The following is a 24,994-nucleotide window of genomic DNA, read 5'->3' on the forward strand; positions in this document are numbered from 1 at the left end:
TGTAGTAAGAACTAGAACTCGCCATTTAAAAAAAATAACTAATGTCGATGGTCTGCTTAATCTGTGGTCTGAACTCTGACAGTCTGACGTTGTGCTTGTGGTTGTTTTTAATTTGCAATTTGCTTGCTTTTTGGATTCGGTCTATCTCAAGCTTTTTTCATTTTTGTGAATGTTTGATTATTGATTTCTAGCCCTTCAAAAACAATAACTTATGTGTGAGCAGAAATAATGAGTATCACATGTTTCGACGTATAGCCTGTGCTTTGATGAAATTAAACTATAAGTTTGTATGGCTTTTGTTTTCAACTGTTTCTAAGTTTGTGTCCAGGTCACAGTGGATTGGTAAACTCAATTTAACTAGACTGGATTGATCAGCCAGCGTAGAGTTAAAGTTGATTTACACTGATAAACAAGTGCCATGTGTACTTTTCAATTGAATGGTCCAATGTACAAGTATAATTTTTTTACTGAAGTTACTAGTTAATAAAAGTCTATTGTGATATCTTAGCGCATGTTTATTAAGCAATCACTGATGCATAGTAATTAGTCCTCATAATGTATAGTGAATGAGTGCCCAGTCAACATATTGTATTTTTTGCAGGTGATATGTTGAGTGATGTCATCAGTCCACTGCGTGGTGGTCTGGGAGTGGCAGCATGAGGGACAGTGGCTGCCGCACTCTCCCGGAGTGGCGAGGACTCTGGAGCGAGCGCACGCCAAGAAGCTGACAAGGGTGGTGTTGTCTGATGCAGAGCCAGCATTGAAAGGGCACTATGTCAACTTGCGAACTCTCACACAGAGCTCTGATACACCAGGTAACATTATTACATACAGCTTTGGTTTAAAGAAAAATGTATTTTTCATAGTGTTATGGAGCCCCCGTTCCTATTTCTGTGAAAATAAATTATAGCCAATGTTATTTGGTAAAGATGTAGCTTTTTAATGGCCAAAATTGTTTAAAATTGGTTGAGGAGTTTTAATTTTAAACAACCATAAAATGAAATCTTTTTTTTTACATGTTTTATATTAGCTTACCTTTTTACATGTTTTATATTAGCTTCACTTGTATGTAAGTAAATCTTGGAATCTTAATTTGGCCCACTTCTCAGTTTTGAATTAGGATGAAATTATGCACATTCTCTGAGTTCTGATGACAATACATGACTAGCTAAGAAACGTCATTACAAATCCAATATGGCGGCCAAGAGAGCAGATTGGCTGTTTGAAATTCACCCCCATGATATGGATATCAATTAAAAGGGTTTGCTGTCAGGAGTACGAAAAAAATTGTCACGTGGCTTAAATTCAATGTTTGTAATTTTTAGTGTGTGCTAAAAGTGTGTAGTAGTTTTTTAAACTATTTAAAATTATGTAATTTATGTAAATTATGTAATTAGTTCAGGTTATATATATAAGAATAGCTTGTCTGGACTATAACCATCCTGATAAAAAGCAGTGTTGTGGGGGATGGGGGGATACAGTTTGAATTTGTAGCTGTGTAACTATCATATCTATCCAAAATGTAATTACAGTGCCAGTATACAGATGTGCCAGGTGCCTGTACAGTGTACAGAATATGTGCCAGTGCCAGGTGCCTGTACTAAGCCCTCCAACCCATATGGAGTAGCGCATCTATATCCCTTCTCCTATAAGGAAGGAGGTCAGGCATTGGTGTACCATTATCATCAAAATTGGTTAAAATGATGAGTATAGAACGTCCGGTGTTCAGGTGTGGAGGAGTGCGCCGTGCGGCGTGCGTGCTACAGCGTGCAGTCGCCGGGCGGCCGCGGCGCGCGCTGGGAGTGGGCGCGCCTGGCCGACCCGCCCCGCGCCGCCGAGCTGAGATACGACCCCCTGCCCATGGAGGCTAGTACTGCAACTGCTATGTTTTCAACAGAACCTGTTTATAAATTGTTCTATAATGGCAAACTTGGTATGTCAAAAGTTATTGTAAACTAAGCCTACTTGATAGTCGAGATTAGATAAAGGTAGAGGTTAATCCTGTAAGAAAAGTTTTCAATTGTATTACCTGACTACTTGTGCTCTAATTGCAGGTCCAATGTCGGCTGGAAGAGTGTTGGTCGGTGGGGGGCGAGGCGGTGCAGTGGGAGGGCTGGCTGCTGTGCCTGTGCAGCATGACGGCGCGCGGGCCGCGGGGCTGCGCGCTGCGCCTGCTGCGCCGCGCCGCGCACCCGCCCTACCCGCTGGCGCGCTCTGAGCCGCCGCCCGCGCCGCTGCGCCCGCCGCCGCCCGCGCCGCCCGAGCGCCCGCACGTCGACGGTGAGCGATACTGTTGTAGGCGGGCCCCTGTACGACACGTTAGCCCTTGACAGTGATCTCACAAGCAGGCCCATTATATCGTTTTTCATCGTAATTTCTTCTTACGATAATCTAAAATAATATTTTAATGGAAAAGGCATAATTGTTGTCATATTATGTAGTGTTAGTATTACAGTAAGTAACGTTATTTTAATGAAAATTTTTGTTGAAATAATCCTGTTGATGAGCAAAAAAACTGTAATCACGCCAGATGGTCGCATAAATAAAAATACTTATTAAGAAAAATGATGTGAAGTATTGAGTTTTTGACAAACCAATTTGAAAATAGTGGTTATACCGCCATCAGTCGGTCACCATAGCCTCATTGATCAGATCTGCGGCAAGCACCACAAGCTGGAGAGGATGCCCGGTGAGGAAGCTGATTGGCTCAAGCGTGCCCCCCTAAATGTAACAATGATTCGTTGTCCCCAGGACGCAGACCACGCATCCCTCAGCAGCATACAGGCTCCAGTGTGCACTCGGTGCAGTCCATGCAGTCCGTACAGTCCACGCAGTCGGCCAAATCTGTGCAGTCGGTCAAGTCGGTGCAATCATCCAAATCGCTGCAGTCGTCCAAGTCGGCGCCGGCGCCGCGGGACCGAGGCGGTGCCCGGAGCGCCTCGCCCAAAGACAGGAAGCCCGGCCTGGCTCGACAGATTTTACACAACCTTAATATATTTAGTAGTAAGTTGGTTTTGTTGTTTGTGAGTGACGTATGAGCTGTGAGGCTACGGTGTGCACCGTGAGGTATGTCGTGACGACAGACACATTGTCGACCAATAGCGACGGCGGGCTGTCGACGACGGCCGAAGACGTTTCGGCGGCAGCTGGTGATCTATAGCGACGCCTGCAGTTGTAGCGGGTAGTTTTGTCCAAGTCTACACAGTATAATAACACTCACGATAGTTTATTTAAATTCTAATAAAAAAACGAAAAAACACGCTTTTAGCACACACAAAATTACAAATGGACTTTTTTCGTATTCCTGACAGCAAACCATTTCATTCATAACCTATATCATGGGGGTGCATTTCAAAAAGCCTGTCCGCCATATTGGATTTGTAATGACGATTCTTAGCTCATTAAAATAAAATAAAATAAAAATAAAAATAGCCTTTATTCTTTGATTTCTGAATACAAATGATATACCTAATAATATTACTTAAATTATACACCAGAGCAATCAGGCTGTCCTTCGACATAGGCCTCCTCTAGACATTTCCACTCTAGTCGTTCTCTGGCCATCCCTCGCCATCCTTTCGGCAGGTCATCCTCCCATCTCTTATGTGGTCGTCCTTGCCTCCTTTTCCCATCTCTGGGGTACCACTGCATGACCTCTTTGGACCATTTTTCTTTCGGGGATCTCAGCACATGTCCCGTCCAGCGCCACTTCAGCCTTTTTATCTTTTTAAAAACATCTGTAACACCAGTGGCTTTACGAATTTTCTTTAAACTCCACTTGTCCTTTAGCTTTATATGCAACATGCTCCTTTCCATCCCATGTTGGCATACCCTTAGCTTCTGTTGGTGGCTTTTTGTCATACCCCAGGTTTGACATCCATCTATACTTCTATACTAATATTATAAAGAGGTAAAGTTTGTAAGTTTGTCACATTTTTTAAATGGGGTAATCTTCGGAACTACTGGTCCGATTTTAAAAATTTTTTCACCAGTAAAATGCTACATTATCGGGGAGTGCTATAGGCTATATTTTATATTAGTATGATATATATTCGCCGAGTTAACACAGTTTTTGTCATACAGGTCGGACCGAAAATCCTCTTAAGCAGACTTATTCGCATGCGCTGCCTTAACCATTGTGTAAAATTGAAATTAACGTATGGAGGCTTTATGTATCTTTAAACGTTCTACAAAAAAGTCCGCGACACCATATATCTATCTTCTATATATTAGCAGATATAGTACCTTTTGTGTTTTAAAAAAAAAAATTTTATATACTTAGGTTTACGTCATTATTTATACAACTAAACTTTAATTATTATTAAAATAAATTATTTAATAATCACAAAGATATTATGGAGATAAGATTTGCCCTTAACAGTATGTTAATTACTTAAATAGTTTCAGAGATAATACAAACTTTCTAAAAGACGCATAAATTCCGCTATATGACGCCCGGCGCTTTCATTTACGTAGTTTCCGTTCCCGTGGGAATTTGGGGATCAAACATAGCCTATGACACTCGCAAATAACGTGGCTTTCTATTGGTAAAACAATTTTCCAAATCGGTCCAGTAGATCCAGAGATTACCTCCTACAACCACACGAACTTTACCTCTTTATATTATTAGCATAGAAGTCTCTATTTCTCTTGGTCATACCACCACTCTCGAAGGACTGGACCGATTTTGCTAAGGGTAGGAGTAAGATAGAGAAGTTACAGGGTAGGGTAGGGTTCGGGTAGGGAAGCGTAGGGGTAGTGTAGGGGTAGGGTAGGTTTAGGGCCGGGTTTAGGTTAGTGGTAGGGTAGGGGTAGAGGTAGGGTAGTGGTAGGGTAGAGGTACGGGTAGGATAGGGAAGTGGTAGGGTAGGGGTAGGATAGACGTGAGATAGGGGTACGGGTGGGATAGGGGTAGGAAAGGGATAGGGTACGGGGAGGGTAGGGGTAGGATGGGGGTAGGGTGTAGGTAAGGTAGGGGTAGGGTAGGGGTAGGTTTGGGCTAGGGTAGGGTAAGGGTAGGGTAGATGTAGGGGTTGGGTAGGGTAGGGTTGGGGTAGTGGTAGAGTAGGGGGAGGGGAGGGTAGGGGTAGGGTACGGGTAGTAGGAAAGTTGAAATCGAAATTTACGCGGACGAAGTCGCGGGCGTCCGCTAGTAAGTTAATATAGGGAGGATGCACATGTTAAATACTTTGCATTTGGTAGGCATTGGAGTGTCTTTGTTTTTCAGAATCTCTCTAAGAGACCAGTAACGAGCCCAACTATTGTTCACTCTTCTTTGAAGTTCCTTGTCCATTATCATTTTTGGTGAAATTACTTGTCCTAAGTAAACATATTCATCCACATATTCTATTTTTTGGTTGCTTACTTCTATGTTTTGTTTTTGTCTATTTGTCATGACCTTAGTTTTGGTAGTGTTCATAGTGAGACCTGCTTTTTGGCTTTCTGTTGCTAGTTCTTTTAGCATATCTTGTAGAGTCTCCGGATCCTCGGCGAACAGCACCAAGTCGTCCGCAAATCTTAGATGCGACAACCTGTATCCATTTATATTAATTCCAAACTCTTCCCAGTATAAGTTTCTGAATATTTCTTCTAAAACAGCTAAGAAGAGTTTCGGAGACAAAGGATCTCCTTGCCGTACTCCTTTATTGATTGTGAATTCTTCTCCAATTCGTTCTAGTTTTACTTTTGCTGTGCTGTTGACATATATATTTCTAATTATTCTTATAAACTTATTTTCTATTCCTTGATTGGCAAGGGCTTTATAAATATAGTTGTGAGAAAGTGAGTCGAATGCCTTATTGTAGTCTACAAATGCGATAGTATACATGGTTACATACAAGTGAAGCTAATATAAGCGTGTTATAAAAGAAATAACAATGTTTCTTTTTCGGATCCCCTCTTGCGACTGGCTCTTGTGTGATGAGAGACGTGGCGCTGCCGCAGATCGTTGACGCCGACAAGTCGACGGCGGTCGCCTGCCGCCGGTACCGGGCCGCCGTGTAAAGGGGCATAACTTTGAATATCTTTAGTTTTATATGTCTTTTCTAGTAGCTTTGTGAACTCGGTACGTAACAGTTAGCTACATAAGCTTTTCTGTTTTAGATTTATTATTTTAATCTGTAATTAATACATAAGCTTGTGATCAGTGTGCTATTGAATTCTCATGTAATAGCAAACCACGGTTGCTAAAATCTTGTATCTGAGAAAAGAACGATTGACTTTGAATAGGTAATAACAACAAAACAGCAGCAGCAGGAGAGCAGCAGAGCGCCGAGGAGCAGCGGCACACCGACACGGAGTGCGCCAGCACGCGCTCCGGCCGGCGGCACAGCGTCGACACCGTCTCCACCTACCTCAGCCACGAGAGCAAGGAGAGCCTGCAGGTGAGCCCGCTGGCAGGGCAGACACCCTTGACTGTGGGAATACATCCGGTTTATGAGGGAAATCAAACTGGCACCATATCGATGGTCGTACTCTGCACATTGACATTTGTCATATTGGGAGGCTGCGGAATCTTCTATTTTTATTTTATTTTTTATTTTTATTTCTTAGGGATAGTTAACATTTACATATTATTTCTTAAATCTGAAAGTAAACGTAAAAATAGTTTAAACATGTAAACAACAATACTATCCACGAATACACATACGAAAATAATGGCGTCACAAAATACACAAACAAATCAATTACAAAAAAAAAAACAAACAAACATAAATCTATATAAAAAAAGAGAGAATTATAACAATAATAATTAAAAATACAACGAAACACAAATAGGTAAGAAAAAAAAATGTAATAATAATTATAATAAGAGATCTAATAATAATAATTAAGACACTATTACTACTCAGGTACAGGGATATTTAATTTTTGAAGAGTGATTGAGATGGCCTTTTTATATTGGGGTTCGGACAAGGCAAATACGTCTACATCGTCAAATAGCTTGTTGTAGGTGTCCACAAGTCGACGCACAGGCGCGCGCTTTCCAGCGTTGGTTTTACAGAAATTGACAGCGAATAAATTATAAGCACGCACCCGACGTTGACCTGCGTACTTCAAAACATTTAGTGATAATTTACATACTAAGTCAGGACAATCGTATTTATTGTTGATGAGTCCTTGCAATACCATTGCTTCAAGCAACTTGCGTCTAGATTCAAGAGTAAGAAGATTGTATTTAGTTAATAGCTCAGCGTAAGGGAGTCTTGATCTATGGCATCTGTAGTGCATTGAACGGAGGAACTTCTTTTGGACCATTTCTATCTGGTTTTTGTATTTGTCGTAAAAGGGGTTCCATATACAACACGCATACTCTAACTGAGGCCTTATTAAAGACTTGTATAAAGATAAGTACGTCGAGGGTTTTGAAAAGTCCTTTGTTGAACGCATCACAAACCCATATAGGCGGTATGCATTATTTACGATTTTATTTATGTGTTCGTCGAGGTGTAATTTGGAGTCGAGCTGAACACCGAGATCGCGTACGGAAGAAGTCTTTTTTAAATTTACATCGACGAGCATATACGAAAAATCAATCGGGGTTCTTTTTTTCGTAAACGTAATGGCGTGACATTTTGGTAGACTTAAATTTAATTTATTCAGTATGCAGTATTCTGTCAAACGCTTTAAATCCTCTTGAAGTAGATGACAGTCTGTTTCTTTGTTAATTTCTTGGAATATTTTTAAGTCATCAGCATATAATAAGAATTTGCTATGTTTGAAACAACTATGAATATCGTTTATGTATATTATGAAAAGTAAGGGCCCTAATATGGAACCTTGTGGTACGCCAGACGTCACGGATACCCAATTTGACTTGAAACCATTTACTACGACACGTTGACTTCGACAAGTGATGTAAGATGCAAACCACCGCAAAAGATTTCCTCGGATCCCATTAAAGGCAATCTTTTGAAGCAGGAGTTCGTGATCTACCTTGTCAAAAGCTTTACAAAAGTCCGTATAAAAATAAATTCTAACAGCGCAACGCTGCCGGGTCCATTACGATGTCATAATTCCTCTGTCATAAGTATTTTTGCCTGATTTTGCCGAAGTCACTATCTTTGTCGGATTACATTATTAGGTGACAGTGGGACTTTTAATTCTTTATCTGACTGAGTCGGTCCCGTCATCTGTGACTAGACATCTGATTCTTAAGTCTGAGTGTCGAGTGTGAACTGTTGCTGCAGCAAGCGGCGGTGGGCGAGCTGCTGAACTGCAGCGCGGGCAGCGACGACGTGTTCGAGCCGCTGCCGCAGTGCCGCCCGCCCGCAGCCGCTGCCGACCCGGACGTGGGTGAGTGCTCTGGCCTCATCAGGTACAGTCATCATTTACACTGATAGATACTATACGGTGTCGCATGGTCCATCGTCAGATTGTAAGCTGAGTGCGGACCTCCAGGACCTCGCGCTCGGCACGTCGGGCACGTCGGAGAGCGAGGGCTCGCCGCCGGAGGACGAGGGCGCGGAGGTGGAGGGCGAGGAGAGCGTGTGGCGCTGGGTGTCCGAGGTGTCGCCGCAGTGGGGCGCGCTGTGCTGGGCGTGCGCGCGGCCGCTGGACGACGCGCGCGCGCCGCACGTGCGCGTCGTGGCGCTCGCGTGCCACCACGTGCTGCACCTGCGCTGTCTGCGCGCGCACCTGGCGCGCCTGCGGGAGAGAGGGGTGAGTGTCCGCGGTGTCCCGCAGTGGGGCGCGCTGTGCTGGGCGTGCGCGCGGCCGCTGGACGACGCGCGCGCGCCGCACGTGCGCGTCGTGGCGCTCGCGTGCCACCACGTGCTGCACCTGCGCTGTCTGCGCGCGCACCTGGCGCGCCTGCGGGAGAGAGGGGTGAGGGGCGCGCTGTGCTGGACAAACATCACTTTACCGAAATGTTAAGGAAGCCTACTATAATGAGTTTGTTTTGGTGACAGGAGAGCCCGTACATCGAGTGCGTGGTGTGCGGGCACGAGTTCGGGCGCCGCTCGCCGCGCGTGTTCGGCGAGCAGCCGCCCGGCTCCATGGCGTGGCGCCGCCAGCCCGCCGCGCTGCCGGGCCACCCCGACACGGCCGCCATCCTCGTCACCTACAAGTGAGCAACTCGCTGCTGTTAGCACGTTAAACCGACATCGTCATCTCCTTTACCTTATGCCACTTAAGTGGCGCCGGCAAAATATTCCATTCGCTTCTATCATTCGTCAACTCATCATCCACTCTCTTTACATTCATGTCCTCTTTTAACTCCACACACAACGAACGCCACGTACGCCAGTATAATCCGAGTGTTGAAGCAGACGCGTCGCTTTTGTCGGAGAATCGGCACGCTGGACGTGCCTTTTGGAGTGTTTTTGGTTCCGTGTGACCTTTTGTTGAGACTTTGACCCTGACCGATTTTGTTTACCTCGGTAGTGTGATTTGTGAACCGCGCATGTCGGAGGGCTATGGACCGTTGTGAATATACTTATATGATAATTAGTTGAGATAATTGACATTCGTGGTGATTGCACGTTTCGAGCTACAATTTGCAGCGGACCCCGGGCGGGTGAAACACGGATACTCACTAATTTTCTACCTACACTGGACACATTACACTACATATAACCCGCCAGCTAGGGTCAACCAACCGAGGTCAACTTTCGACCTTTTAACCGTAAGTCTTTCGTTGCCTACCGATCTTAAAGGCATTCGATTCGCGCTGCCTTTCGCCATATTTCGATTACCCGGACCCCCACTTTGGTCAGCTGATAGGTCCTGATCAAATTCGCAGGGCGATGCTGGAGGTGTGCCCATACAGACACCCGTCACGATTTCATCCATCCCGCAGTCATTCTACTTTTCACGTCTCTGTCCACATTACTGTCGTTTTAAATATTCAGTTTTCGTTTGCTGGTTCGTATGTCAACACTTTCCAATTGCTCCTGAAATTTTCCTGTTCGGCTCTGGACCACCGAGGCGCCTCTTACTTATGATGTCAGAGCATCTATTACCAGGAGAAACAAGTAGGAGGGCTTAAAGCCGATCCTAGTGCTGATCACCTCCATGAAGCTTGTCGGTAATATCAGCTTCAGGCCGTACTCTTTTACTTCACTTTCACTAGTCTCATTCATAGTTCACCATACAACGTGGCTTATTCGTAATAGCTCGAAAACCTTACCTCTCGAAATTTCTTTAGAATGACATTTACTACTCTGCCTCTACTAACACAAGACTATTTTAAACGAATTAAGCATTAAATAATTAACAATTATTATTTATGTAATGTTTAATTATTTGATTTAATAAAAATAATATATGTAGTTGCAATAATTGTCATAGACTGTATCAGTCAAGTCGCTTCCCCTGGCAAAACCAAGGTTACGTGAAGCGATGCCGAAAGCTGTAAACAGCGCTACGACAGCTCGGATGACCGAAGCGTGCGAATTCCAAATCTTGCGCGCGAACGTAGATTATTCTTTTTATGTACGATAACAAAATTTATATCTTGTCTATATTTTATGATTTTTGCTAAGCGACATCTGTATTTGGTAAACAGAAGTAACTCTTACAGTCTCAGACCAATTACATTAGGACCTGCCTCGATAGACTTTATTATATGTGTACGATATAATTGTATGATATAATACGTGTGCATTGCGAATGAAATTTGTAAGTATACAGAATAGTGTGTAATGTAAGTATACAGAATATTTTTATTAGACATACATACCTCGTCCCCCTCAAAAAACGACAGACAATTTTGTTGGTGAATTTGTGTGCTATGCTTATCCATATCTGATTCGTCTACGCCTCCAATAGACGAATCACCTAACAATATCCCGCTAGATGTGCTACAAAGAGATGTGTGTTGCAGCTTCCAGTCGGGCAGGCAGGGGCCGCGCCACCCGCTGCCGGGCGCGCCGTACTACGCCGTGGGCTTCCCGCGCCACTCGCTGCTGCCCGACACGCCGCTGGGCAGAGAGGTCAGTGCTCACACCCGCGACTCACCAGGCACTGTCACTGAGCCAGCGCGCGCCCTTGACCACAAACTCACCTGACCACCAATCGACCAATCACAAAAACTACTGCACCGGCGTTTCGCGGATCAGTATTAATTCGAACTCAGATACACAAATATTTGGCGCCTCGCGCGCAATGCAATGCCAGTATGGCGCGGCGAGGCGCCGCGAGCGGATGTATGCTTAATCGGTAGTAGGAACCGTATGTAGGTATGTAGTAGTTCCATAGGTGACGTAGGTAGCTACATGGTAATAGGGATGATAACAGTTTTTTTTAAATTGTATATAAATTAAGAGTATGCTAATAATAAATCGATATTGTAAAAGGAACAGGGTATCTGCGATCATTACTTTCGGAGCTACAGGGATTTAAAGGGTCAGATTTGCGGCGCTGCCGGGGATCCCAGAAAAACGCCCCATACAAAATGGTACGAACTAATGACTAAATCCTAGAATCCTAAATCACTTAGCGGTACGTCTTTGTCGTTAGGGTGGTAATTAGCCGTGGCCGAAGCCCCCACCAGCCAATATTTGATAATCTATATTTATTTTATAAAAGCTCAGTCAGCGCACGCTCCTAGCTTTTCTACCCTTCGAAATGCAATTTCTAGCGAAGCCAACCAAAGCTAAACGTCTAAGGATGTGATTGAAGAGTAGTATCAGCCGTATCTCACACTAAACGCATTTCATATGGGCGAGAAGCAGCAGCCAGAAGTGGATTACAAAAATAAGAAACCAATGTCGAAAAAAAAATTCACAATATTTGTCAGGACAACTTAATTAACAAATGAGAGAATGACTTTGAGTGAAGTCACGAACTTGTGAACGTTGTATGTAGGGTTAAAGGCGTCTTAGACAGTTAACTTACACTCCCCTTTTAAACTCAACTCACTTTCCTCGCCTATCCCAAATAACTCATAAAGAATTACGCAACAAGAAATGTGGACAGCTCGAACGCCACGAGCATACTGAAGCCGGCCGTACGACGAGCGCCTTATATCGCCAGTCGTTCTCGCCAACCGATCGCTACCCCTCTCTAACTCCCCACTCTTTACGGAAACAAGTAGCGCCACTTAACGATACTATCAAATTAACTAACACGGGAATCGACGTCATTTCTATAATAATCCCAGACGACTGTATATCAATTTACAAAGGGCACTCCTCAGTACGTATTATTACGTACGTACGCAGGATTAGTTGTGGTACGCGTGCGCAGGTGCTGGCGGCGCTGCGCTGCGCCTGGGAGCGGCGCGTGCTGTTCACCGTCAGCGCCTCGCAGACCACCGGCCGCGAGCACGTGGTGGCGTGGCGCGTGCCGCCGCCGCCCGCCGCGCCGCACCACTACCTGCCGCCGCACCCGCCGCGCCCGCTGCCGCGCCTGCTGGCGCACCTGGCGCGCCTGCTGCGCGACACGGAGAGCGCGCCCTAGCCCCCCCTCCCCCGCCACTGCCTGCCGCCGCACCTGGGGCGTGTAACAACATCGTAAGAGTTTACACTAACGAACGCTATTCTGAGACTGGAAAAGATCTGCTTTTATCAGCTAATTATTTCCAGTGTTTATTTAACGTTTACATATTATAATCTCAAAGTCTTGTCTTTATTGTTTATCTGTAGACAACATTAAAATCATAGTTAAATTATTTTGTGTTAAGTATAAGTAACCAATGTTGCATTTTGTTATCTCTGAATATAGGAGTAAATTTTTAAAATGTAATATTATGGATAATTGAAGCTATAGAAATTACTCTTATCGCACTGCATCAGATGTGCATTTCACTTTACGTCCGAATAGTAGTAGATTTAACTAGGCAACCTATTCGCAAATGTCACTGTGAACATTGTCTAACATTTATTTATTATCACTAATGATATATTTCTGATGATGAGTATATATAGACTTTTAGTCTCAAAGGAGACGTAATGCGCAAGCTCTCCGAATTTCATTGACAATTTATTGAATGACTGATCGGATGCAGTGAGAAAAGACAATAGTAATAATGAGAGATTGTGTCGTCACAGTGACTAGAAAATATAATATACGTGTATAGGTATATGATGTGACATAGATGACACAAAATTACTTCTTACGTAGATGTTGTCGTAATGTTAAATGTGTAGATCATCCCTGATAAGAATGCTTGTAGCTGGTCTGTTGGTGTATACGAGTACCAGTTTGCCGTGTGAGAAGGTGAGGAGTAATAAAAATACGTGTTTTAATCTTCATCGGATTTAATATTTTACAAAATGCATTAGGTCACTAGAGCTAAAAATATATTCAAGTCGAGTGGCAAGCGTCGACATGTGCATGATTTACAATAGCGTTATCAACTTATGGATAATCTATATACGAAATATTACTATGGACACGCTACATACTGCTGTCAGTAGGTAATAATCGTAAAGAATTAAAACTGGATGACTTAAATAAGGTATCTCAAGATCGAGAATACCGTACTGAAGCGCAAACCCTTGATGGATTATGATCGTTGTGACAATTACAACTTTTGTGCACCAAAATCTCATTTCTGAAACCGAACGAATTATTGAGAACTTTCCTATCAGGGAAGACAATTGTACGAGTGTACATAAATTACAATTCTTTAACTGAATCTAGGTTATGTATTCTACAGTCTTCCTATGCTAATGTGTCTTCCAACACTGTTCAACTAAGAATAATTGTTAAGTATTTAATTAATGTTAAGCTTTGGACATTTTGTTATATTTAAGACTGATATACAAATATTGTTAACATGACATATTATTTTCGTTTATATATTAGATCTTGCCAACAGGTGCCTTAGCATTAAGCATATTATGAAGTTAGTAAATAAGTTGGATATCGAGTCTTCCCCTAACAGATCTTCCGATGAATAGCTTTACAATATAAGATAAAACGTTTTTATTGTATAGATGGAATTAGAGTTAGTTTTACAAGTCGTCGAACGATCATGTTGAAGCTTTTATTATTATTATTATTTAGTAAATAAATACATTTACATCACAATATTACTAATTTGTTTTAATTTTTAATTTTATATCTTTAACCCTCTATATGATGCATCAACGACATGTATGGCGTTGACACATCTTATAGATGAATATACTTATTTACTATATTTGCAGAAAGAAAAATATCACTGAGGTAGATATGCAATGACCCAATGGTCAGATCAGCTAAAGAGAGAGAAGCTTAGCTTATACCTTTTACAATGATGTTCAAATATCCAGAGACTGTACACTTGAGGTACATTGTAAAGATAACGGGACGGGAGATTACTTGCCAGGAGAAACACTGTCTTCTTTCTATAGGAACTGACTGACTCTTTCAATGGATACCGTAGAACCTAATGAATAATGTTATTGTAGTTGATCGCCTTCAGACTGTTAGACGCAGCGGACGCAGCGGGTGGACTTTGTCTATAGGTACCTACAGTTATCTCGCGCTTGCCTATCATTAAACTTGATGGAAAGAGTAATGCGGTCAGTTGGAACGAACTTGCCTAGAAGATGCCTATTATGCCTAAGACTCTTGTCTTGAATGTATTTAAATTGTACGTGGAGGGTAGGACGCCGTAAGGGCATTCGAAGCTTTTGCTCTGCGAATCTAATCGAATAGGTATATAGGTAGTTAATATCAAACATGAATGATGGGCACATAATATTATCTTTATGAACTATTAATAAATCTTGTACTACGTCACTAGATGATGCATCATAATCATTAGGAACAATGCAAAATCAATAACTGAAGGCAACTCTAACCCTTCATCTAATATGTACCTACAACGAGACAAACACTGCCTTCCTTATCTACACCGACGAACGGTTACAAGACTGTTTTAACTTTTATGCTGAAAATATATTAACTTAGATCTTATTGCATAGAGTTTAAGTGTATTGTTGCTTGGCCAGTTGTAATTATGTTTTATTGGATGACACTTTTACACGAGCAGAAATATATTTGAAGATCTGTCTGTTTAATTGCTTCGATGTAGGGTAGACCACAAAATTTATTTACAGCTGTATTTCTCCAAAGGTTAAAGTCCTGGAGAAATCCTTTCAAAGGGTAATGTTTTAGATATTAGATTAACAATTTAATCGTTATTCCGTAATGAGACTAGCTAGTTCTCTCATATTATCATCTACACGATTAGTGTAATTGACTTTGTAGTTCTAATTTGTTGTAAAATAAATAAATAATTAAGTATCACAAATTGATTAAATATTTAGATTATCACAGATTTTCTAAAAGCGGTTTTTGTATCGATTGTATGTATGTTTTGCACCTCCTACTTAGTACCTACGTAATACTTTTTATGACGGGTGACTTCTTTTTCTAGAGCCTCTCCAACTAAGTAGCAAAGGTAATCGGTTAGGTAGGTCAGTTTCGTGTAGACGAATTATCTTTTGCGAGGCGAAATAATTTAGGGGTACTCGCGATACCAGTCCACTCGCGGATGTTTTGAAGCAAAGACTGCGTCGACCAACGCTCCTTTTACCGGCAACTTTTCCCATCAAGAGGAGCGTTAGGATCTCATTTCTTGTGCCGTAGTACGTGTCATAGATATGTAAATTTAATTTCCTCATCATAGGAGAAGTTTAAGAAATTTAAAAAGGTAGCTATAGGCATACTTTAGCATTTATTTATAAAATCATGCGGACGAACCCGCGGGCGACAACTAGTGCCACAATTGTAGTACAGATCAACAAAGGATAGACACAACAATAAACAAGCGTATTAAATAATGAGCCAGACTCGGAAACCGATGTAGTTGCACCGACGCTACTCGGGGTGACATACCTACTGTCCCACTCTCCAGCCCTCGTGCTGCAAGTCGTGTTTTGTCGCGGAAGCATTAACTTCTATTGCCCATCTATTGAGCGCTTGGCTACGCAGGACGCATCACCGCTCGTTCACAACTCATCATTAACCGGCTACAATCATTTACTTGTTTGAACAAGTTGATTGAACAGTTTCGAAGACAGGAAATGTAACCGAAGGAGCACAAAAATTCAAAGTGATAGGAAGTTTATAGGCATTTGGGGCTTATAAATCAAAATGGAGGGAAAAGTTTCAAAGGACATTTTGTCCGAGAAACAACTGCAGTATATAGTTTCCCGAATGACAAAGCCTGGTTCCCAGATCATCGGTTTCGATGTCAAGCCGGCTTCAGAAGAATTGGCCGGTTTTCTGGGAGAACACTTAAGGATGAATCTATGCGTGAAGGAGGTCAATTCGCTGCGGAAGATACATTTGTTCATTAAAACTGTGCCTACTGCGAACTTGCCGAAAGCTGAATTCATTGAACGGAATCAGTTTTTCAAGAAAGAAGCGTTGGTTTTCCAGATTTTCGATGAGATTCAGGACATGGACTGTAAGTATACCAACAATTTGACTAAATACGTATATAGGTTATAAGAAAAGTTGATCAACAAAAAGTATCATGTCTATGTACCTATAAACCTACCCAAACTGGACATTCTGTAATGACGTGAAGGCCTTATTTTTCTCTATTTCTCTATTCGTCATTATCAACCCATATTCACTGCTGAGCTCGAGTCTCCTCTCAGAATGAGAGGGGTTAGGCCAATAATCCACCACGCTGGCCCAATGCGCATTGGCAGACTTCATACACGCAGAGAATTAAGAAAATTCTCAGGCATGCAGGTTTCCTCACGATGTTTTTCCTTCACCGTTTGAGACACGTGATATTTTATTTCATAAAATGCACACAACTGAAAAGTTGTATGTATGGCCCGAACCAGATTCGAACCCACACCCTCCGCAATCGGAGGCAGAGGTCATATCCACTGGACTATCACGGCTCTTTATTTCTCTATTATTATCTATACTTATAATAAATCTGTAGAGAGGTCAATTATGTATATGAAATATATTTCCAAAGTAACTATCTGGGGTGATTAGTGATCGATAGTGATGCCAAAAATGCAATCAGTAAAATTTTTGTACGTCTCTCTGTCTGTACCTATATTCGTTATAGAAACAAAAACTCTAACAACGTTAATAAAACTTGGTAAAATTATTCTTTATACTCCTGGGCAAGATATGGTAGGTATACTTTTCATAACGCTACAATCAATAGGAGCAGAACAGTGAAGGGAACTGGGAAAACGGGAGAAGTTACTCCATTTTTACAGCGATAGTACTGTAAGGGCTGGATTAAAGAGGTCTAAGGGCAGACGAAGTCGCGGGCGTCCGCTAGTTGTTAAATATTAATTTAATTTTTCTCTCTATTTTTTTATAATTGCTTAAGTATCGAATACCTCGATAGTTCCAAAGTTAAGGCAACTACACTGATAACTAGACGTCTAGAGTTCGATTTCTTGCGATTTACTATTGTCGCACCTTGCTCACGGTTACCGCGGCGATAGGGGATTAGTTTATATTTTTACATGTACAATAAATAGGTATTGTATAGTAGGAAGATATTCCTCTATACATATATATTTCAATTAACGTTTATTTGTATAATTCCAGGCGTCAACCCATGGTGCACGAGAGCGGTTATTTACACCGACAAGCTGATAGTGATGCCCGACCTCGCCGTACAGGGCTACCGGACACATCCGACCCAAATATACTTCGACCGGGACCACGTGACCGTCGTCGTCTCGTCGCTGGCCCGTCTGCACGCAGCATTCGCCAACTACTTCACGAAAAGAAACCAATCGCGTCCACATTTTCTAGAGGAAAATTACTTTTTTAATGATGAGTTTTTCGGTGATGCCCCCTGGCTGATCCCTGCAGCTAAAGTCACCTACAACGTCCTGAAAGAGTTTTCGTCAAAATCAAATGATTTTCCACCTGATTTGGAAGATAAGTTAAGTACTCTCTTTATTGAAGCTTACGGCATGCTCAATAATAATGAAGACGTCCTCAACGTAGTGATTCATAAGGATCTGTGGGCGAACAATATCCTGTTTCAATATGCAGCAAACGTACCCATCAACGCCGTGCTGGTGGACTACCAACTGTCGAGGTACGCTCCCCCAGCGTTCGACCTGATGTCGCTGCTGTACATGACTACGTCGAGAACGTTCCGGGGTGCTCACGAGGCTGAAGTGCTGCAACATTACTATGAAGTGTTTTCCGAGAGCTTGAACGACGCTACCAAAAAGAGATTGAAGAATTTGAACTACGACTTTGATGAGTTTAGGAAGTGGTGTGAAAGAGCCCGCGTGTTTGGCTTGGTGCAAGCGAACACGACGCTTCCTTGCGTGTGCATGGACGCGGCGGCGGCGCAGCGCACGTTCGACGACCCGCACACGTACGTGGAGCACTTGACGGGTGACAGGAGCGCGCCGCTGGTGGCGCACGCTGGAGACAACGTCCAGTACAGACTGCGACTGTTGGAAGTTAGTGAGGAGTTAGTCGAAAAATATGTTTTAAAAATATAGCTTTTTAGAATTACTTTACCCATTTAGAAAAAAAGAAATTGTTATAAAATAAATTGAAAAATTGGTGAGCGATATAAATACTACCTATTTATTATTGTTAATGTTTCCCAATGTCCTTTAAGAATTTTCAAGAATTAAGAAACAGAGGAGAACAGAAATATTTTTAAAAATTCAGAAAATACCTACCTACCTAAATTTTTAGATCTTCGGAAATCGTCTTAAGTTCTTAACCTGAGCTAGTTATCTACATATTTCATCCACTTAGTTGTAAAACTAAGGCTAAAGTCGGTCACCGATTCAGTTGTAGATGTGAATCTAAACATACTTAACTAGCGCATTCATCTGATTTGCATCACTTCCGATCTACAGCTATATGTGGTGTCAACTGTCGACACGTGTAATTACGCTAAAGTCATCCTGGATTGCGAGATATCAATCGGTAGCATCAAGTGGAAAATTGTTTCCACTTGTGATGTAAGCAACAGGTTCGCCCTTGGGCACACGGAAATAATAGTGCAGCTGCCGGGACCGTGCACTGCAGGCAGCCGGGACAGATCTTTGACACAATTAGACTGAAACCATAAACCAATTAATGGTCAACGCAATAAGTGTACAATTTATCGCTTGGAGGAAGGCCAAGCTATGCGTTCGTGGTTGCGCTATGGGCATGGGAGCTGAGAGCAGGGCACAAGAGGACACACTTGCAAATTTGAAACCCCTGTCGGGATAAAGAATGTACACAAATCAATTGAGGTTTACTAACAATTTGCTGTATGAATGAAAATGTAATAAAATTACCTAAGTTCGTGTATTATCTTGTGATTTTGTAAACTCTCTTGTATTCCTGTGAACACTTAGTAAATAACCTAAGCTAGTAGTCAATAGTAGTGTGTAGATGCTGATGCATCTCACTGATGACTATCATTGCTTTATATTTTTGATCCTGTGTCCTATCAATGACGTATTGATAGCTTTATCCTTTCTTATGTACTGAACCATCATGATTTTGAAGCAATTTATGGTAGAGTAGAACCGCGTTTCACAACAATGCTACCGTCTAGTTATGCAACATTGACCCGATTGTTGCTGCAATGCCACCCCGCGCTCCGCCGCGCCAAGCCCATTAGCATTCCCGCTGATGCCCAAAAAGGCTTAAACACGCACGCTCAATATAAACACGTTATTTCTCCGACACTGCACTGATGTTGTTTTATTTGTTTATATATCCCTCACACTGTAGATCTGATATATAATATTTTTTTTTTGCATTTTTGACGAAACTAAATGTAGGTAAATTATTTTCATAAATATAATAGCTTTGTCATTAAGTAGGTATACTGCTAATTTGAAGTGGAATCATAAGGCGTAAACTTAGACTTTTTTTTTATCATATCACCTCTTGGGTAGCTAATCTAATAGCTACAATCAAGTAAGGTGACACAAACAACATAAGTTATTTTACCATGCATCACGATGGATAAAATTAAATTCAGAATTTAAAACTCGTTCAGTACTTTAGATCCAATACGTGATATATATTAAAATGCTGTTAATTATTGACTTTAATAGTTACTGCTAGACCACCGATGAACGGTCCAGGATTTCTTTCCCTTAATAGATAGATAGATACACGATCATCGTCTTCTGTTTAACAGACGGAAATTTTGGTAATTGTAACCATAAATCGATAATAATGGTTGAGATCATGCATTATTTGTTGAGTACCTACCTGTATACCAACCAACAGTAGGTGGGTATTTTGGTATCCTATGAATAATAAAAAAAAGGTTACAATAGCTTTTCATCCCATCCTAAATCTACCTATATTATATCTTACTACGTAAGAAATAAAGCTTCAGTTACGTGCAATTTAGGATCAATCATCTATTATTGGATAATTCACCGATAAGATGACTGCAACCATATCCTATCCGCATGGGAAGCCCGAGATGCTAGATCAGATACACCGAGCCGCCAAGATGGATACTAGTGTTGAGAACGGAAAGCAAATAATAGAAATCAAAGAAATTTTAACCTTTGATGAAGTAAATTTCATAGTGAAACAGACCACAGATCGTGAATTTGAAATCATAGATTACCCCGCTCGGTCAGCTAGTGACGATGGTATAAAAGGCTTTGTCGGAGACCACTTCAGGATGACGATTAATGTGAAAGAAAACGATAGCTTTCGGAAGATACATTTATTTATAAAGACTTTGCCGCTGGTGAATAAGCCGAAAGCAGATTGTATTATAGAAAACAAATTTTTCAAGAGAGAGGCTTTGATGTTTCAGTTGTTCGAAGAGATGCAGCAGATGGGCGGTGAGTTGTATCATCATCATCATCAGCATTGAATTTATTAATGTTATGAAACTATTGCGTGTAATGCGCTTCTACGCAGCTAGGCGCGTTAATGTTTTCTGTTAATGATTACAAGGGATAAAAGTTGTAGTGTAAAGTTTGTTATTTTTTGTATAAGTTATTTACAAAATTAATGATAAATCGGTGAATTTATTGAAGTCCCATTTTTCAACTAGTGCAGACACTGGTTGAAATATGTGTCCCAATTAATTGAATTAATTTTGAAAAAAATAATTTTAAATAGTTGAAAAATTTCTTCATTTCCTATTTTCTATTTTCCTCGGGCAGATTTTTATTTTTTTTTCAAAGAAGTTTAGGTACGTACCTATAGTTATTTCTAAACCTGTCGTCAGAGATAATAAAAGATTATTTTTTCCGTAGAAGATATATTTTAAGAAAGATCCAATTTCTAGAGGGATTTCATCAAGAGCAAACTAAGAATAATTTTCTGTATTTTCAGGTCAGAATTCCTGGTACAGAAAAGCTTTCATTCACAACGACAAGCTGTTAGTGATGCCTGACCTTTGCGTGCAAGGTTATCAGACGTATCCCGTGCAACGCTATCTCGATAGAGAGCACACTTTGGAGACTGTTGCGACTGTCGCAAAGTTTCACGCAGCGGTTGCCAACTATTTCTCACAAAAGAAATTTGAAGATCCTGGATATAATTTTATGGATATTTATGGTAATATTGTGAACGAGCCACCGATGGCTTTTTGTGACTCGGCTTGGATACGAGCCGCTGCAAAACTTAGTAACAATTTGCTCAGGGAATTTTCCTTTAAATGGCACCAGTTTGCAGAATTTTCAGGTGACTTGGAAGAAACGTTATATAAGCTTTATGTCCAAGGTTGCAACGCGCTAAAAGAATATGAAAATACCCTAAATGTTATCATTCATAAAGATTTATGGACAAACAATATACTGTTCAAATACAAGAATGATGAGGTATCCACGGCCGTGCTGCTAGATTTTCAATGTATTCGCTATGCTCCACCTGCATTTGACATTATGTCATTCCTGTACTTGAATACGTCGAGAGACTTTCGTGATCGATACGAAAATGAAGTACTGCAGCACTACTTCTCAGTATTCAAAGATAATTTGAACGAGCTCACGAAAAATAGGTTGCAAGATTTAGGATATGACGAGGAAACATTTGAAGAATGGTGCGAGAAGGCGCGGTTATTTGGCATGTTGCTACCGATTGGGATATTCCCGTACATTTTAATGGATCCAAAAGTCGCCCAGAAAGCGTTCGATGATCCCGACACATACGTGGAGTATTTAGAAGTGGATAGATCGGCTCCCGTCATATCACACGCTAGAGAAAACGCTCTGTACCGGAACAGACAGCTGGAGGTGTGCGAAAAATTCGTGGAAACGTTTGTAATTGGAAATGTTACCAAAGCTGAGATCATGTAAAACTAAATTTCAATTAGATGTTCATTGTTTGTTATAAATATAAAAATCTTTAAAATGTGCGGTCACTCGTTTTCAGTTGTGAGAAGGACCTCATGGTCGCCCCGAGCGAGACCATCTGTTCGCCCCAAATTAGCCTCGGACATGTCACGGCTCGCAGACAGACTCCATATCGGGCGGCGGCTAGCAAGTCTCGCATTTAGGCTATCTCACGTTGATATTTACTTATCGAGATTGACATCTTATTTTTAGGGCCCGAGTCACCTTTGATGTATTTACTTGGTTGATATTTTATAGGTAACCGTTCATTCGTTATTAAATGGAATTAGTTTATTTATTTTTTCTGGAATGTAATAAAAATAAAGTAGGAGAAGATTTGTATGAATTTTTCATAATATTCATATCTACATCAATTCGACAAGCATGCACAGCTCTAATGCAAAGCTAGTGGCTTGTGCTGATCTCGTCCACAAGTTTAGGAGATATGAAACTCTCTATGAAAGGAAAGCCAGGAGGGTCTCATCAAATTAATTTACATTCTTTAGTCTTAGGAATATTTTTTGCGAATTGGATACCACATTATGTTATTTTTATTGTAATTGTAAATAAAACTAAAAATATTAATTGGAATTCTTTATTCATGAAAATGTACATAAATTATTTTACAGTGAGATGCCGTTCAACAAATTCTTCGAATATCTCCAGCACCCTAGTCTTGTAATACTCATTATCGCGGGCGTAAGCGATCACGGGACCACATCTGTCGACCATAAAATGCTCGTGAAAGGTCTCTGGGTTGTCAAATGATTCCTGCGCTGCTTGTGGCGACATCAGAATGAAGGGAGATATTGCGAGTGGAACTATCATTCCTGCGGGACGAAGCTTGTCGCACAAATTGATAAACATCTGGCGGTCGTAGTTAAGCATGGCCAGTCGACGCTCAGTAGACTCGTCGATAGCTTCCAAGAAGATCGAGTAATAGTAATTCAAAACCTCCTTCTCATAATATTCACGAAATTTCCTCGACGTAGTGTAGTAAAGGAACACCATCACATCGATAGCCGGCGGGCCGTATCTAGCGCATTGGAAGTCCACCAAAACGGCATTGACGGGTTGGTCTGCGGAATATTTGAACATAATGTTGTTTGCCCACAGATCCTTATGAATTATTACGTTCAAGGTATTCTCGTATTCTCTTAGACTATTGCAAGCGTCTATGCACCATTTTCGCAAACAATCATCTAGGTCCGACGGATAGTGTTTGATATCTGTAGCAAATTCCTTTAAAAAGTTCGTCGTCAATTTAATAGTAGCACGTAGCCATGGACACTCGCAGAACTGGTCTTTGAGAAAACATGTATAGTTCTCGGGCAATTTATAGTTATCGCTTGCTGCAGTGACTCGAGTTTGATGCTTAGCAAATGCAGCGTGGAAACGAGCCAAAGATTTCAGGGCAACCTTAACATGGTCCAGGTCGAGATACTGCTTGGCATCGCACATCGTATAGCCTTCCACCGATAGATCGGGCAATACTAACATGTTATGATTGTGAATTAAAGCTTTCACTCCCCAGGGCCTTGAACCTGCAACTGAAAAAGCAGAGGTATATTTTGCTTGGTTTATAAAACTTTTGAAAAAATAAAGATTTAGAAACCTACTACGATACGACGATACGATTAAAATAAGTTCTCAAAGACATTGTCAACAATGGAAAACAAATTATTCTAAATTCCTACTCAAGAATAAATAAAATGTTAAGCAATTTATTTACATTTTTATGTAGCAACATGATATCAAAAATTGAGAAACGAACCTAATGTATATTTTAGAGCTTTGGCTCTAGCCGTTGAGTTCAATTCCCCTCCATTCTGCAATTTTTGATATTATGTACCTACCTTTACCTACTTCATTATATAATTTAAAAATTATTCTCTAATATGGGTTACACTGTCTACACAATTATATTATTAAAATATTTACATTCTGCGTTTGGAAAATCTTCAAACATTTAGAAAGTCGAACTTTCTGCTCCAAAAAAGTTGTACTCGTTGATAAATTCCGCCTTCGGTGTGTTTCCACGGGGCACGATCTTGACAAACAAATGCACCTTGTTCACCGCATCCTCTTCTTTTATAATGAAAGTCACTTTGAAGTGTTCTCCGAGGAATCCCGACATGCCCTCAGTTGCTGATTTCAACTCATATTTGAGAAGCTGGGCTCCAGCTTTTGAGGTTTTGCTTATAATACAGTTGACGTGTTTTTCTGACAGAATGTCTCGTAGAGTTCTCCCTTTTGCTATCATTTCCATGTTTGCAGTGCACTGTTCCTTAATTCAACTGAATGCTTCCACAGCATACTTGTTTTATATAAATGAATAGATAAGAGACTATCTTATGTTTACACGGTTCTACTGCACTAGTACGATGATAAATGATATTTTGTTTTTAAGTATAATTTGCAACGTAATTTTTAGGTATATTTGTTTATTTAATTTACTTACCATATTGATCAAAGGATAAAAGATTTCATAACTACATATTTTATTTAGTTTGGGTAACAGTAGATAATTGTAATAAAACATATAGGCGGAGAGCTTATAAACAACGTTCGTTATGTATGGTATGAATTGTTACTATCTATTTCACACAAAAACTACTGAATGGATTTGGCTGAAATTTGGAATGAACACGATTTATGGTACTTAAACTTAATTTTACTCGGACAAAGTCGCGTGTATCAGCTAGTCTGTCTATAATCATCATTATCAACCCTTATTCATTAATTCATTATTTATATATTATAATTTCTTAAAATGCACA

General features: G+C 41.0%; 4 protein-coding genes across 6 annotated transcripts; 3 read left to right on the top strand and 1 right to left on the bottom strand.

The window, feature by feature from the left end:
* Positions 1-58: 58 nt before the first annotated feature.
* On the top strand, positions 59-13,982 carry LOC112053897 (protein deltex). Of its 3 annotated transcripts, none has more exons than XM_052885600.1 (11): positions 59-287; positions 602-815; positions 1,730-1,866; positions 2,055-2,280; positions 2,752-3,003; positions 6,229-6,383; positions 8,190-8,295; positions 8,401-8,826; positions 8,910-9,067; positions 10,826-10,934; positions 12,190-13,982. In XM_052885600.1, the coding sequence occupies exons 2-11, from the start codon at positions 617-619 to the stop codon at positions 12,552-12,554; spliced, it is 2,133 nt and encodes a 710-aa protein (XP_052741560.1). In that variant the 5' UTR covers positions 59-287; positions 602-616; the 3' UTR covers positions 12,555-13,982. The 3 variants fall into 3 exon arrangements, with proteins under 3 accessions (XP_052741560.1, XP_052741559.1, XP_052741561.1); XM_052885599.1 differs by having other exon boundaries at positions 60-283; XM_052885601.1 differs by having other exon boundaries at positions 62-283; positions 8,375-8,826; positions 12,190-12,541.
* A 1,740-nt stretch (positions 13,983-15,722) lies between these two features.
* Positions 15,723-19,206, top strand: LOC112053893 (uncharacterized). Its single transcript, XM_024093490.2, has 2 exons — positions 15,723-16,348; positions 17,473-19,206. Exons 1-2 carry the CDS (start codon positions 16,033-16,035, stop codon positions 18,390-18,392), a joined length of 1,236 nt encoding a protein of 411 aa, XP_023949258.1. The 5' UTR covers positions 15,723-16,032; the 3' UTR covers positions 18,393-19,206.
* Positions 19,207-20,055: 849 nt separating this feature from the next.
* LOC112053892 (uncharacterized) lies at positions 20,056-22,799 on the top strand. Its single transcript, XM_024093489.2, has 2 exons — positions 20,056-20,714; positions 21,214-22,799. The coding sequence occupies exons 1-2, from the start codon at positions 20,303-20,305 to the stop codon at positions 22,176-22,178; spliced, it is 1,377 nt and encodes a 458-aa protein (XP_023949257.1). The 5' UTR covers positions 20,056-20,302; the 3' UTR covers positions 22,179-22,799.
* Positions 22,800-22,832: 33 nt separating this feature from the next.
* On the bottom strand, positions 22,833-24,655 carry LOC112053894 (uncharacterized). Its single transcript, XM_024093491.2, has 2 exons — positions 24,156-24,655; positions 22,833-23,764 (listed from the first exon to the last, which is right to left on the bottom strand). The coding sequence occupies exons 1-2, from the start codon at positions 24,181-24,183 to the stop codon at positions 22,833-22,835; spliced, it is 960 nt and encodes a 319-aa protein (XP_023949259.1). The 5' UTR covers positions 24,184-24,655.
* Positions 24,656-24,994: the final 339 nt, after the last annotated feature.

This window comes from Bicyclus anynana, chromosome 14, assembly GCF_947172395.1.
Source record: "Bicyclus anynana chromosome 14, ilBicAnyn1.1, whole genome shotgun sequence".
NCBI lineage: Eukaryota > Metazoa > Arthropoda > Insecta > Lepidoptera > Nymphalidae > Bicyclus > Bicyclus anynana.